Source organism: Tetrao urogallus (genome assembly GCF_951394365.1).
Source record: "Tetrao urogallus genome assembly, chromosome: 6".
Classification (NCBI taxonomy): domain Eukaryota; kingdom Metazoa; phylum Chordata; class Aves; order Galliformes; family Phasianidae; genus Tetrao; species Tetrao urogallus.
The window spans coordinates 55,627,253-55,641,856 of NC_136819.1; the positions used below are offsets into that span (position 1 = coordinate 55,627,253).

The following is a 14,604-nucleotide window of genomic DNA, read 5'->3' on the forward strand; positions in this document are numbered from 1 at the left end:
GACTTGATGTAGCCAGGGAGAGGTGTGGGAAGGAAAGAGCTGAGGACAGACTGACAGCTGCTGCTCAGGTAATGCCTTACGTATCATTTGGAGTTTTTAGGGCTTATTGAGCTAATTTGAAGATTCTGGAGTCTGTACAGTGATGCCACATGAATAGCTCATTCCATTAGCTTCTTTGCTGTGTGTACGGAGAACAAATCTCTGCCACCAGGAGGTAGTAGAGATTTTTAGGTTTTTACAAGTACCTTTTCATGAACTCTCTTATCTCCTTCAAACAGTATCTGGGAGACTTTATAGGTACAGATGTATTGAAAGGACCAGGACTTCATCTGCAAAAGAGCTCTTTTGTGAGACTACCTGGTGTTGCAGATTTTTTTTTTGTGTTACATGGGCTGTTGCCCATTGTGGGTCCTGCTGTGCTTCCTGCTGGTGTCAAAAGCAATTGAAAAACTGGCACAAAAGATCACAGGAAAGAGGAGGTTTGTGATGCTGAGGTATGAAGTCAGTATTGTCCTGGCTGCCAGCCCTCAGGACTTCCCATGTCAGTGCATCAGTGTGCTTAATTTCCAATGGCACCAGCCACCAATTCAAGGGATAGGGAGAGGTATCCAAATCTTAGCAGCTGCTCACTAAATCAGAGTGGGTCTTACCACAGCTGATTTCTGAGTCGTACTGTAGAACTCAAATTCCTCTGTGCCTCTCAAATGCTGCAGGTTGTTCAGAGGTAGAATTGGAGGATAGTTGAAGTTGGAAAAGGACACTAAGATTACCAAGTCCAACCACCAACCCGTCACCACCATGCTCCCTAAACCATGTCCTTTATTGCCACATCTAGCCTTTTCTTGAAAACTTCCAGGTATAGTGACTCCAAAACCTCCATGGGCAGCTGCAGTTGATCTGGAATCTGAAAGTCCAGCTGAATTTTATCTACCCTGCTTCCCACTGTACCCAACAAAAAGTTCTTCTGTGGATCTAAATGTTAATAGTTCCGTTATGAACAGTAGAAGAGCCTGGCTGTGGCCATTGGTGAGAGACACTGATTGCTTTCAGACCTTGCAGCAGTGGGATTTGAAAATGTAGAGCAATGGGTATAAATCAATCCATGGGCTCCTGTTAAATGAGCTGTAATGTTCTATGTTGAGCTGAGCTACCAAAGAAGGAAGGCAAGTCATGATCAGTGCTAGGTCAAAATGCCAAGAAAGGGTTTTTTTTGTTGTTGTTGTTGTTTGCATATATATATTCCATGATGTAGAACAGAACTTGTGCTATTTGTATGGAGTTCTATAGTGTGTTTATGGGTATATCTATATGCATACATATTTATGTATACATATGTTTGTCATTAAGAATGAACAGAGGTGACTTGGATGATTTTTATGGAGTAAATACCTGCAACAACCAGTGCAATTTGGACAGACCCTCCCCCCCCCCCCCCCCCCCCCCCCGGTGGGGGGACCCACCAGGAACACAGCTCTGCAGAAAGGAGCTGGGGGTCCTGGTGGATGCTTAATTGAACAGGAGCCAGCTGTGTGCCTTTGCTGCTAAGAATATAGCATCAGGCAAAGCAGGTTGAGGGGGTTAATCCTTCCCTTTTGCTCTGTGGTGGTATGGTCACATCTGGAGTGCTGGGTCTGGTTCTGACCCCCACCCCAGTGTGAGAGACCTGGGCAAGCTGAAGAATCCAACATAGGGCCTTAAGCAGCTCTGCTACAAGGAAAGACTGGGGCTACTCAGCCTGGAGCAGAGGAGAGCCTATCTGTGCCCATAAATACCTGAAGGGAGAAGTAGAGAAGGTGGAGAGTTCTTGTTAGCGGTGCCAGCACCAGCGCAAGAGGCAATGGGCACAAATATAGACTCAGGAGGTTCCCTCTGACCATCAAGAAGCACTTCTTTACTTTTACTGAACAGCTGCTGCCCGGGGGCTGCGAAGTCTCCTCCTTGATGAGCTTCAACAACCTCTTGGATGTGAGCCTGAGCACCTTGCTCTTGATGCTCCTGCTGGAGCAGGAATTGGGCCAGATGGACCCAAAAGTGCTGCCAACCTCAGTCGTTCTGTGGTTCTGAGAAGCTCTTCCCTCTTTCTCCTCTCTTTGAAACACATCAATACATTGGCAGTGTTGCTGCTAAATTAATGCTTCCAGGAAATGGTTGATAACATGGGTCAGAAGAGTAACTACCTCCCTTTGTTATTTGGAAACAAGCAGTGAGTACTGTGCAAGCTCCTTTCTTGCTAGCTCTACTTATAATAATTGGCTAGAGCTGAAGACTTGCATTTTTATACATCTTGAGAGCAAATGCCAACTATCCCTCTGTCTCTTAGTGTCCCAAGTGGATCACAGAATGCACATTCATACAAATTGCTTTGGAGCACAGAGATGGTTTCAAGCTGCACTGTTGTCTGTGCTCAACAGATGCATGCTTAAAAGATGTGCACAAGCTGCTTCTTCAGGAGTTAACCACAGAATAAGCATGCTCAGCCTCGTAGTGCATCTTCTGCCCTGTTGTGCTCTAAGGTGTAAGCTGGTCCCCTTCCAGGAGTGGAAAGCACAGCTAAGTTTAGGACCAGGAAGGCATTCTTTTCTATTGTCTGTGCAAATATTGAAACAGTGACATCTCTGTTGGCCGCCTCCTTTATTCAAAATTCCTGGTTCTTTCAGTTCTTTTATTTCCCACACACTTCCACTTTCTTGCTTTTTTACTTTCACTTGGTTATTGCTCCTGCAGCTTTCTCCTCCATCCCTAATACCATCTTTATGTTTTGTTTTCACGAAGGGTTGATTGTTTCTTGTTCTGCATTCCTTCAATGAAACCAACTGGCATTAAAAAAAACTGCCTTGTTCATGGCCACATCAAAACCTTTTAATATTTGGTGATGCTCCGAAATATTTTGGAACTGGCTCACAAATTTTGTTCCAAGCTGGAAGCTCCCCAGCTCTCAAACAGAGGGGAAGAGCTCTTAAAACCACGCTGCCAGCTTGAAGCATATTTACACTAAATGGTTTCATATTGTCAGTGAGTCCTTTTTGACCTTGATGTCAGTACAGAGGCTAGTCCATTCTTCATCCTTCCTGGGTGTGAGGCAGAGTGAGAAAGAGCTGGATATGCTCCAGTGACAGTTAGAGGACCTGTAAGTGTTGTAGACTTTGTTCCCTATCCGTGGGTCCACCTTCTCCCCATTTTTTGCTAGCTTTACACAAGCACAGCTTCAAGACTTGTTGGAGAGGAGCACAGGGCCCATAACTTGCAAAGTAATTCTATTGCAATGACATAGAAGTTATATTTCCCATGACTTTTTAAAGACATGTTGAGTTGCAATCCAAGCTGCACTGACAAATCCTTTTAGGAAACCCAAAGGAATATTGGAATGAAAACGGTTAACTTGGAACAATTAACTTGTCATTACTTCTTCATTTGAAAGAGCCATTTTCCTTTAAACGTTCCTCACTATGTTGGGAAATAGGAGAGCTGGGCAGTAATCCCCTAAGCCTGTTGTTGATCTGCTTTAGCTCTGAGCATATTTGCTGCCTCTTGTCTTTTCTTAAATTCATCAGGCTGTGTCCAGTGTGAGGGCCTACTCAGTTTGGTCGCTGTTGGGTCTTCAGAGCATCTTGCAATGTAAGTAAGGATGTGAAAAATAGGCGGTGATGGCTCTCTTGTGGGGAAAAAAAAATAAAACCAACGTGGTCCCCCAAAAAAGGCAGGTAAGGAGAGGTCTGCTTCTTGAAACTGTGCTTGTGTGAGGATACTCGTTCTTTCAAGAGTCTTTACAGTTTCAGCACCATCCTGTGGGATTTGAAAGACAGCTGTGAAATACACCCAGAACCTTGTTCCTTTCTATTTGAAGCTGTCTGGGAAAGCTGTGAGTAGCAAAAAAGACACCAGAACTGTCTGTCTGCAGAATCAGCAAGATGGTCAGGAGACATCTACGTTGTTCTCTGACTCGAGAGGTTATTTTTGCAAACATATGGCCTGGAGTTAAACAATGATTTTTAACTACGGTTGATTCCTGTGTCCATTAATGGTGTCCCTTTTTTTTTTTTTTCTTTAGAGAAATATTTATATTTGTACAGAAAAGGGAGATGTTCAGGCTGCACAGCAACAAATTTCACATTAAATTGCTACTTTCAAAGTTCTTTTTCTGAATCAGCCCTCAGATTTTAGTCTCAAAGTGGTAAAAATACAAATCTCTCTCTGCAAAATCACTTCAGCGTATTTCTGCAGCTAGCAACTTGGATGGGCCTGTTAACGTGGAAAGATGAAACAAATAAGTCCCCGTGTGCCCTTCATCATTTTAGTGTCTTTTTTCTTGGTAATAAATGGTAGTTCATACATCTTACTCAGCTGGGCTTCTCTGCACTCCTTTAACCGTAACTTGAAAAAAGCCTAATTGCAAAAAAAGCAATCTGCTTCATTTTTCTTAAAAGAAAAATTGTCAGCAGAGTGGGAATTCAGAAACAATAACACACTGTAATTCATTGTAAGCTTTCAAAAAGACAGAGGGTATCGCTGACCATCCCCTGCACGTAGTGATTTTAGGAAGGAACCGTTCATGAGTAATTTCAAGAATGGCTTTTCTTATATTATCATGATCTAGTGATGTTTAGGCATGCAGAGAGTGTCCTTGAAAGACTAAGGATAAAAGGAAGGGAGGAGATGAAAAATTAAGCCTGAACTAAGGGATTTGGAAAGAATTTCAAGCTTAGAGTAGTATCCAGGCATATTCATTTAACCTTCAAATGAACCGGCCATATTTTTCCTTCTCAGCAAAGTAACACTTTTAAGTCTCGAAATATGACTGAGGCTGAGATCAATGCTGGTAATGTTCCCATAACACCAACTCCCACTGGAGGTGAAACAGGCAAGGAGGGGACTGGTGGTTTATTCAGAGATTCCACACAACACAGCAGGCAAGTGATTTCTGCACGAACTGTGCTTCCCTAAGTGGGACAGAGAATTCTGTGGCAGGGGTTAGAGGCTTACCAGCTCCTACTGACCCAGCACCTCCCAAAGCCAACAAATGGCTCTCAGCCATTTCTGTCCCACGGTCTGTGAAATCCAGGAGAGGTGCAAGCTACTTGGAACGATTTACAGATCAGAAGTAAAAGGAGAAGCGTGTTGTCAGTAGGTGTAAATTTGCCATGCGGGAGTCTGTGCTCATGTTGGACAAATAAGAAAAAAAAAAAATCCATACATTGAAAATCATTAAAAGTCATTAATCTTGATTCATGTAACTAGCCTGGAAGGGCGTGAGGAAACTGTGAAATGAGCTATGTCTTGAAGTCCTGAGTTACAGGTGTTTGATTTTGCACTGATTTGTAACTGCCCTTAGTATTATGTGCAGCAGATGAGAAATCACGATCAAAAGACCTTTATTATATCTAAATTCATGCATGTGAAAACACTGGTCTTCAAAGCATTGTATGAACACTAACCAGCTAATGACTCCCCATGCAAAGTCAAAGTGATGGCTATTTTTAATGCACTTATTTTCCATTTGTGCCCATGAAGGGCTGTTTTGTGCCATGAGCTTATTTAGCCAAGCAAGAAAGGGAAAAGAATTAATGTGGAGAGGGAAGGAAGCAGCGGATGTGAAATGGTTTGACCAAGTTCCCTGTACACAGTTAATGGACAGAAAAGGAGCGGGTGAAGATGAAGTTTGAAAGCCATAAAACAATGGAAGGGATGGAAAATACTGAGTTGATTATGAGGTATAAATATATCTTCAGGGCTGGGTACTAATGGTCTTCTCAGACTAGCAGAGAAAAGCATAACAAGGACCAGGAGCAGGTAAAGTCAAGTAATTCAAAGCCTGATTTTTACCAGTGAGAGGATTAATGTTTGGAATGAGTCACAAAACCAAATGATGAACTTCTCATCTCTTTTATTCAAAGGCAGGAAAAGATTTGGAGGACACGCTTTGGATGAAACTTAGAGCAGGTGCACAACCTCTCTGTGGGCAGCGGGTAGATACGCACACTCTGAACCTTCCTGGAGCACTGTGGAGTGCAGCTGCTGCTTCTGCTTCAATAGGGTGAGAGGCGATGGCTTTCAACTGCACCAGGGGAGGTTTAGGTTGGATAGCAGGAAACATTTCTTCTCTGTAAGGATGGTGACACAGCTGCCCAGGGAGGTGATGGGGTCACGTCCCTTGGAGGTGTTCATGAACTGTGGAGATGTGGCATTGAGGGACGTGGGCAGTGGGCAGTGGTGGTGGTAGGTGGCTGCTTGGATTGGATGATCTTACAGCATCTTCCCAACCTTAATTCTATGGCTCTGAGGCTCCGAGTGAACGAATACCTGTGGGCAGAACAAAATGCTGAAACCCACAGACAGGATTCATCCCTCTGCAGCTGGAGACCCACGGTTTTGTGCTTTGCAGACACCATTTCAGGACACCTCTCTCAGTGACATTAAGGCTGGAGCTACCAGCACACAGAGCAATCCCACAGCCCTGTGCACAGCCGTGGCTTTTGCACCCTGAGCTTTGCAGGTGGGCCCGTTCCAGGATGCGGGCTGTGTCAGCTCTCCATCCCACGTGGAGAGCCATGGGAGCGTGCAGAGGAGGGGCACAAAAATGGGATGGAACACCTCCCTACGAGGACGGGCCGAGCGAGCTGGGGCTGTGCAGCCAGGAGCAGGGAAGGCTCCGAGTTCTTAAGACTGTAAGAAAGAAGGGGATAGACTCCTTATCGGGGGCTGTGGTGACAGCACAAGGGGGAAACGGCACTGTGCTGATACCCCTCAGTGGGGTATCAGTGACCGGGCAGCCGCTCACTTTTTGGCGCCCACCATTTCACAGCCACAACGCGGCCCTCCCCGCTCCCTCCAGCGCAGCGCGGCGCCGGGGCTGGGCGGGCACGGGCGGGAGGGAAGGGGGGGGGGGGAGAAGCGGCCGCGCTGGGCGCTGCGGAGCCCGTCCTGCACCAGGCGGCGGAGTCAGGCAGCCCCGGCACGAGCTGCGGCGGCCGCGCTTCCTCCTCCTCCTCTTCATCCTCCTCCTCCTTTTCGTCCTCATCAGTGCCCGGCTCGGTTCCGCGTCCCGCCCGGCCGCCCCGCGCGCGCGGCTCCCGCCCTCTATGGATGGGAAAGCAGCACCCAACGGCGTGGCCACCATCGAGGACAGGATCTTACGGATCACGGGCTACTATGGATATTACCCGGGCTACTCCAGCCAGAAAAGTAAGGCTCTCACCGTGCCTCTACCTCCGTGCTGGGCTTCTCCCCGCCAGGTGCCGAGCGGGGGATGCTGGGGGGGGGGGAGGGGGGTACAGCCATCCTGCAGCGGCGCTCGGGAGGGATGCGGGGATTTGTTCCTTTTTGGGGGCTTTTTTCTGGTTTTTTTTTAATTCCCTCCCAGCTCAGCGCTGCTCCGGGAAAGTTTGGGTGGCGGTGGGGGGGCCTCGGAGCCTCAGCATCCCCCGATGGTTCGTTTTCCTCGCCAAAGTAATCAGATTTTTCCAGAAAGGTGGGGGGTGATTGGGAGATCCGGCTTCTCCTCGTTTTAACCGGGTGAGGATTTAGTGCTGTAGTGGATTTCTGTGGGGTTGGGGATGTCCCAGCCCTCCGTGGAGCTGTTCCCCGGTGAAAGTTCCTCTTAATGAAAGAAATGATTCTTTTTTTTTTTTTGATACCGCGGGGGGGAAACCGATCCGTTCCGTGGTCTAAGAGTTACTTTGCACTTTGCCGGCGCTTAGGAAAGGGAAATGGAGGCAAAGGGGAGGAAAAAAAAAGAGGAAAAGGCAAAAAAAAAAAAAAGGAAGGGAGAATAGAAAAACCCAAGCAGCCGGTGAGGTGCGGGGAGCACGCTTGGCTCTGCGTGTGTGAACTCCCCTTGGCATCGACGGAGGTGAGCTGCTTCCAGAACGGCGCAGTGCTCTCCAGCCGTAGTACACCGGGAAACAGCGGCACAGCCGAGCTGCTCCTGGCAGACGGACACCTCTGAGGGCTTTTTGTAAGAGGAAAAAAAAAAGAAAGCCGTGCATTGAAAATAGTAATAAAATTGCCTTGTGTGTCGTTAAAGCAGGTGGTGGAGATGGTGGGTGTGAGGGCCCCTTGCTGAGGTCAGTTGCAGTTAGGAAGGAGCTGAGAGCCATCTGCAGGGATGGATGCATGGGAGTGTGAGCCAGGTGGGACTGTGTCCTGCATTCTGCAGGAGCCTGACAGATGGACCAGAGAAAGGTGAGGGCACCAGCTTTGTACTTAGTCACAAGTTTGCTTTGGTTGCAGAATGCAGTTTTTTCAGCTTGCAGCAACACTCCCACTCTCTGTCAAAATGCAGACCCGAATTCAGTGTTGGCAGTGTGACTGTCTGTCTCTGCATGGGTGCATGGGAAGACTGACTGCCCGAGTACAGGAGCTTCCTCGGTCCAGGAGCAGGTTCTGCAGATGCTACAAGCTGCGTCCACTTGGAATTAAACAGAACCTGGAGAGTAAAGCCCCCAAAACTGCTGACTCTAGAGATTTCATTGCAGATTTCCTGGCCTTTTGTACCTCTTGGAAGTCTGGGTGCTGACAGGCGTTTTGCTGGAGGGGAAAGATTAGTATCTCAGGTTTTGCTGTTTGAAGAAAACAAGTAGGATTTGTGGCCACCAAGCTGAATGAGAAAACTTGCAAGTGTGAAGTGTGCTCAGGTGAATGAAAAGGATGTGTTCCTACTAAACCACAAGCACTTACTCAGGAAGTCTCTTTAAGTTCTGTAAACACTATGGTAATTCTTTGGAGTGCTTGCAGTTGGCAAATGGCTTAACTTTTCCTCATGGCTGTGATTTTTTGCTTTTATAAAGTCATTTAATGTTTTAAGGTTTTCGAAAAGATGTTCTACTTTACCTGTGGCATCTTTCAGGAGGGTCAGGCCTCTTGCAGGCTCTTGGCATTGAAACAGTGAGAGTAGCTTGTCCTCTGGTAGGTTCTGGCTTGGAGATTTTACTCCATTTCAGTGTCTAGGCTGAAACATAGCCTTCAGGAGTGGCTGCTTCCAAGTGCTTTTGACAGTTCTCTGCTAATTGTTTTGAGCTCTGTCAAAGTGTAAGTCTTCAAACGGGAAGTTTGTGCAACTAATTTGTAAGATATACACGAGCTCTCGTTTTATTTCTGAGGGCATCATTATGTCACTGCTATTCAAATAGTTTTAGTGCAGCTGAACCGTGCCCGTGCCTTTTGCTGGAGAGCTGCAGTGTGGTGTGCAGTGTGCACTGACTTTCAGGTAGGATGCATCTAAATCCACTCCCAGTGATAGAAGAACTGTTGTTCTGCCACATGTCCAAATGTGTAGCTCATGGAGTTATCTCCTTACACTGACACCTTGCTCCTGCCCAGGTCTGAAGCGTGCTTGGGAAGAGAGCTGAGGATGAGCTGTTGTGCCCAGAAGGGTTTTGCTCTGTCTGCTTTTATTCTGCTTCTCTCATAGCCATCAGCTCTCATCTAGGAGCTGGCCAGGCACCAGGTGGGGATGATATTTTGGTGATGGTGTTCTGCTGCTGGTCACCACCTTCCTTGAGGCTTTTCTTTGTTTATCACCTGCAGTGTCCAGCTAGAGACTTTTCTCCTCCTTGGTGAGGAGAAAAGAGGAAGGCTGGTGTGGGTAGCAGTTGTTCTGCTGACTTTTGGGATGTGGATCCTGAAAAAATGACCAAGTTCCCAAGGCTCTATGAATTCTGCTTGTGAGTTACATCTCTCCTTATCTAATTGGCATTCACTGTGTAGTTCAACAGGAGAGCACGCCTAGGGGTCTGTGTGAAGGATAAGGACAGATCACAAATGCGCAGGAAGTCTGTCATCAAATGTCTGTAGTGCTGACTGGCTGTTTTTCAGGGAACTGGAGTATTTCTTCTTTTGCTTCTTCTGTATTTTTGTGCACTAACCTACTTCAGAGTGCGCGTATGATTCTGTTAATTACAAGTCAAGCACTTTTATCATCTTATTTATCCTTAAAAAAGCTGTTAGAGAAGGAAAGCAGCTTCTTTGCTTCTGTGAGCCAACTGATTAAGCAGAAGCATGGGTTTTGATCTGATATTTGCATCCATGCATATAGCAAAAGAACATATCCTGCATAATAAGGCATTGGCAGTGGAGCCAAGACATGATGTTTTGTGCTTTTTTTTCTCCTTCTTTTTCCCACCACTTCCACAGATCGAAAGGATGGTTCCTGATCACAGTTACCCTCTATCTTTGGCTATATGGCTTGGTCCCTTAGTTCCTGCATTAATAATATATACAATATATATGTATGAGGTCTCTGTGTGTTTATGGAGTAACTTTGAGGAAGTTCTGTAACAGCTTGTCTCTCTTCCAGTGAATTTCCTCAGAGTTACTCCTTAATTTCCCAGGGCATAAACGTTGATTCTGTGCTGGCATAGAACAGAGGCACCAGTTTTTGTCCCCTTTCCCTCTCCTTTGCCATAATTTCTCATTTTTCTTTTTACTGCTAATACAATCATATTTAGTGCCTCTGTTCTTAAGAGCATATGTTGGCTTTTTTTTCCCCCTTTGATTCTTTCCAAATGCTACCTCATCTGACTTTCATCTCTGAATGTATTCTTGGTTTTATGACACAAAGTTCCTCTCCTTCCAGTCTGAACTAACAGCCTTTCTGTGCCTACCTCTGAATTAAAAGCGTTCCAGCTGAACTTTCTAATCTCTAATCTCCATCAGCTCCATCTCCAAGTCAGGTTGGTGCTGTCCTGGCTGTTAGCATTGCAGAGCTGGGTTTTTGGAGCACCATTTTCTCTGGCTCAGACAACCACAGCGTAATGGTACTGAAACTGCAGCAGCTGCACTTGTTCTCCTGGTTCTTCACAGGATCCGTCACCGTATCTTTCTTAATTGAGGAGCTTGTCTCAAAGATTATTTCCTCCTTTCTCTGCTCTTGTTTGGGTCTGGAGGTCTGCATCTCACTCCCAACAGGCTCTGACTACCAGCCTACAGCGGGAACTTCTTCATTTTAACATTCCCCCATGCTGTTTCAAGCCCTCTTCTCTTCTTCAGCCCTGCCTTGATACCCTGGACCTGTGCAAGCTGCTGGAAGCAGAGACTGCTGTCAATGACTGGCAGTGATGGGACACGCAGCATGGCCTTGGCTGAGCATCCCTACTGCATCCACATCGTCACCTGCATCTACTGCAGGGCTGGGGTGCTGTCACAGCTCTGTCCTTCCTTAGCAGGGCTTGGAGCTGGGAGAAATGCTGAACCTGCCCTTCCCAGCAGCACACTTGCTGTAGGGAATAAGCTTTTGGTTTTGTTACTCTGCTAGAGCAGCTCAAGCAAGGTTCTTTGGTTTCATTTGACAAGTTAAGCCTCAAGTCAGCAATGAACTTAAGCACCTGCTTAAGTCTGAACTTGTGTTAAGCCACTGAGCTTTGACAATGTGTTTAAAGTTAAGTCCATGCTTAATTGCTTTGCTTAATAAAACTGGGATTACAGGTGCGGTGAGCCAGTATCAGAGGCTTGACAATTCTGCTTCCCTGCTCCCTGAACAGAGTAGAAGGCCGTAGAGGTGAATTCCAACTCCAAAACATCAGAGGGAGTTTTTTTCCTGGCTATTACAGCAGCTGTGCCAGCAGCTCTGCTGCAGTACAAATCACATGGCAGGCCGAGATCATCTCTGTGCTTGCTGAACACCATGCCCTCCTGGTGCCTCATCACTTTAGTGAAAGGAACAAAGTCTCAGGCTATTTACTGGAGACACTCTCCTGTTTCTCCAGCAGTTTCCAGACCCCTCAGTTTCTCCGCACAGAGCACACACAGTGGGGCAGACTGGAAAGCAGAGGTCGAGGAAAGGAGCTTTGAAGTTTTTGGTGGTTTCTTTGAGCTGGTGAATCTGGAAAGGAAGCAGTGGTGCCTGAATCAGCTTCTGTGTGTGTTAAGAAGGTCTGAGGGCTGTTTCAGCTAGCAGCAGCAGCCCCTGTGCCAGCTGATAGCTTTTGGGCTTCAGGGACTTGAGATGCATGTTTAGCTGGAAAAAGTTTATTTCAGAGCTTGGCTTGTTTGGGCCAGCCAAGATGGGAATGTGGCCACTGCTGCAAATATATCTTGGGAGGACAAACAGGGAGATGTAGGAAAGAAGAGTTATTTAAACTGAAACAGCATGTTGGCACATATACAAATGGGTATGAACAGTCCATGAATAAATTAAGGCTGAAAATTAGCAGAAGACTGGATTAATGGCCAAAAATTCCCTCCCAGCCTTATGTATCTAAACAAGAATTAGTTCCCAAACTATAAAGATGTCTCATAAATAAGTTTGGCAGGACTTAGAGAAAAAAATACTGCTATTTGGCAGGGGAGTCTGAGATGGTAAGGTATATTAGAAAGTTTGCAATAATGTCTTCTACACATTGGGAAGCTGATGGACTTCTGCTCAACTACCTGCATAGTCATTCACCTATGAAAGTGAATTCGTGGCATGCTGGTTGCTGAACAACGGGTGGCAGGAGTTTTTCCTCACAAACCTGCTGCTGGGTGATTGCCATGATAAATATTGAAAATGCCTGGAAAAAAGAAATCTGTCTTTTTGTGGCAAATGTGCAAAGAGGATTGGGGGGAAAAGTGTTTAACTGGCCGCTTAAGTTACTCACCAACAGAAACTGGACCAGCTCTACTAAGGAAGAAGGAAAATCTCTTTTCTTTCCTGCAGTAAGGTGCAGTGGGACTCCCTGTTGGCTGTGTTTTGGGCTGCCACAGGACAAAGATGTAAAACTGTGCCTAGTCCATCCCCAGGGTACTGCTCACACAGCAGTGGCAGAGCTGTAAGTGGGAGCATCCCCAGCATTTTTGAGTGACAAGAGTGAATTTATTCAAAGGTATGCAGCTTGTGTTCAAGTCACAGGTTCTCGTTATATCTGCCATACAGAGGAGACCTTTCTGTTATTACTTTAGGAACACTCATTCTTCCCAGACTTCACCTGCGAATATTGTTGGTAAAATAGACTTGCCCTTACCTACCTCCAGCATCTGGATCAGGTGCAGCAGAGTGAGGTAGTGAGAAATGTCTCAGTTGTCCCTTTGTAAAGGCAATGGGAAGCTGCTTTGCTCCTTTCTGATTCACTTAATGAGCTTAGGAGAGGGAGCAGGGTTCAGCCCTAGGGTGGGAGATGTTTCCTAGTGCTTCTGGTGATCTCAGAGCAATTCCTTGTCTTGGAGGTGTCCCATCTATTTTGGCTGGTGCAGGCTCCCATGCGTGTTTAAGTCTACTTTCGTTTCCAGTTTTACTCTTTGCAGGGGGTAGGGGAGGTAAGCACTCTCGTTGCATCTCATGGGTAAATATAATCATATTTACACTAAACCCACTCACTGCTAGACCAATCATAAGCCTAGCAATGATCTCCCCATCCACAATGGGAAGGAAATTGTAGCGTGAGTCCAACCTCTTTGTGCTGGCATTATGACTACCTTTGCAATTGGGAAGTGAGTGTTTATGGGACTGACGCAGCGTTGCTTGAGCAGTTACCTGTTGAAGTAAGATACAGAGACCAGGTATTCTGAGGGATGTTTTTGGTGAGGACCAATGCACACCTTTATTATTATTAATGGATTACTTGGAAATGCTGTGCACCTCACTGAAAAACAATTTCCTGCTGGGGAACTGATTTTTCATATAGTTCAGAGGGATGTAGCTATGCAGATCCATTACTGCTAATGGGCATCATATGCTTGGGTGTCTGAGGACAATACTGAAATCCTGTGCTGTGTAAGATAAGCAAAAAACAGGGCTAGAACACATGTTCTCTGTCACTGTGTTTGGACACAGAAAAGTCATTTAAAAAGTCATTAGTTTAACACAGTGTGATTTATGTTCAGCATCTCGAAGTAAAAGGGCATCTTCTAGTGCAGTTGTGTCCCTTTTCCTTCATATGTCTAAAACCTGACACTTTCTCATTTCTTACACAAAACTTACCACGTGGAATCTGAAGCACTGGAGCTGTGTGGGTGCAGATTGGGGTTTTTCTTTGCAGTGCCAGAAAAAACTTGTTGTACGGTGTGTTACAGGGGCTAAAATTTGTAGCAGCTTGTGTGGAAGTGGAATGCATCCCAGTGCTCCCCCAGAGAGAATTCTCCAGTGCAAACAGCATGGATGGTAGGAAAATGAACTCTGCATGGTGTTTCCATGGCATGGCTTGCACTTCTAATTGAGGAGGATTGGTTTTGCTTGTGAGAAGACACTTACTCAGTTCTCTGTACCAGGTGAGGCTGGGAACATAAAGAATAGGTGGAAAATGTTTGAACTTAGTGTTTACTGGGAAGATGGGAAAGAAGAACCAGTTTCCTGGTTCTCTATCATTTCTTACTTCTTTCCAGAGCAGGATGCGCTGGAGAAAAAGAAAAAAGTGGAGACTTAAGAAGAAAACTTCAGATGTTTTAAGAATACTTCCAAAGAGACAGTTTGGATGGATGAAGTGTCTGGAGTGTCACTAAAGAAGTGCTGTTTTTCATACGTGTTGAAAAAGCTTTGGAAGAAGAAACAAAAGCTGTTTTTTAGCTGAAGAATGTAGTTGAGTTCTTGTTGGAGTGCAGCTGTGTGTCCTTTGGAGGTGACCTGTCCAGTGCCAGGCCTGCTTTCTGCCATTCCTCTTGGGGGGACTCTTGGGTAATGGGCATGGATTGGTCTGG

At 46.0% G+C, this 14,604-nt stretch overlaps 1 protein-coding gene across 2 annotated transcripts in view; it reads left to right on the forward strand.

Moving 5' to 3' along the window:
* Positions 1–7,076: 7,076 nt before the first annotated feature.
* Positions 7,077–14,604, forward strand: part of SLC35F4 (solute carrier family 35 member F4) — a gene marked incomplete at both ends in the record, with an annotated part of 103,254 nt that continues 95,726 nt past the window's right edge. For both annotated transcript variants that reach the window (XM_079536936.1, XM_079536937.1), the window contains one exon: positions 7,077–7,179. In XM_079536936.1, the coding sequence (XP_079393062.1) occupies positions 7,077–7,179 (103 nt within the window). The remainder of the gene's footprint in view (positions 7,180–14,604) is intronic.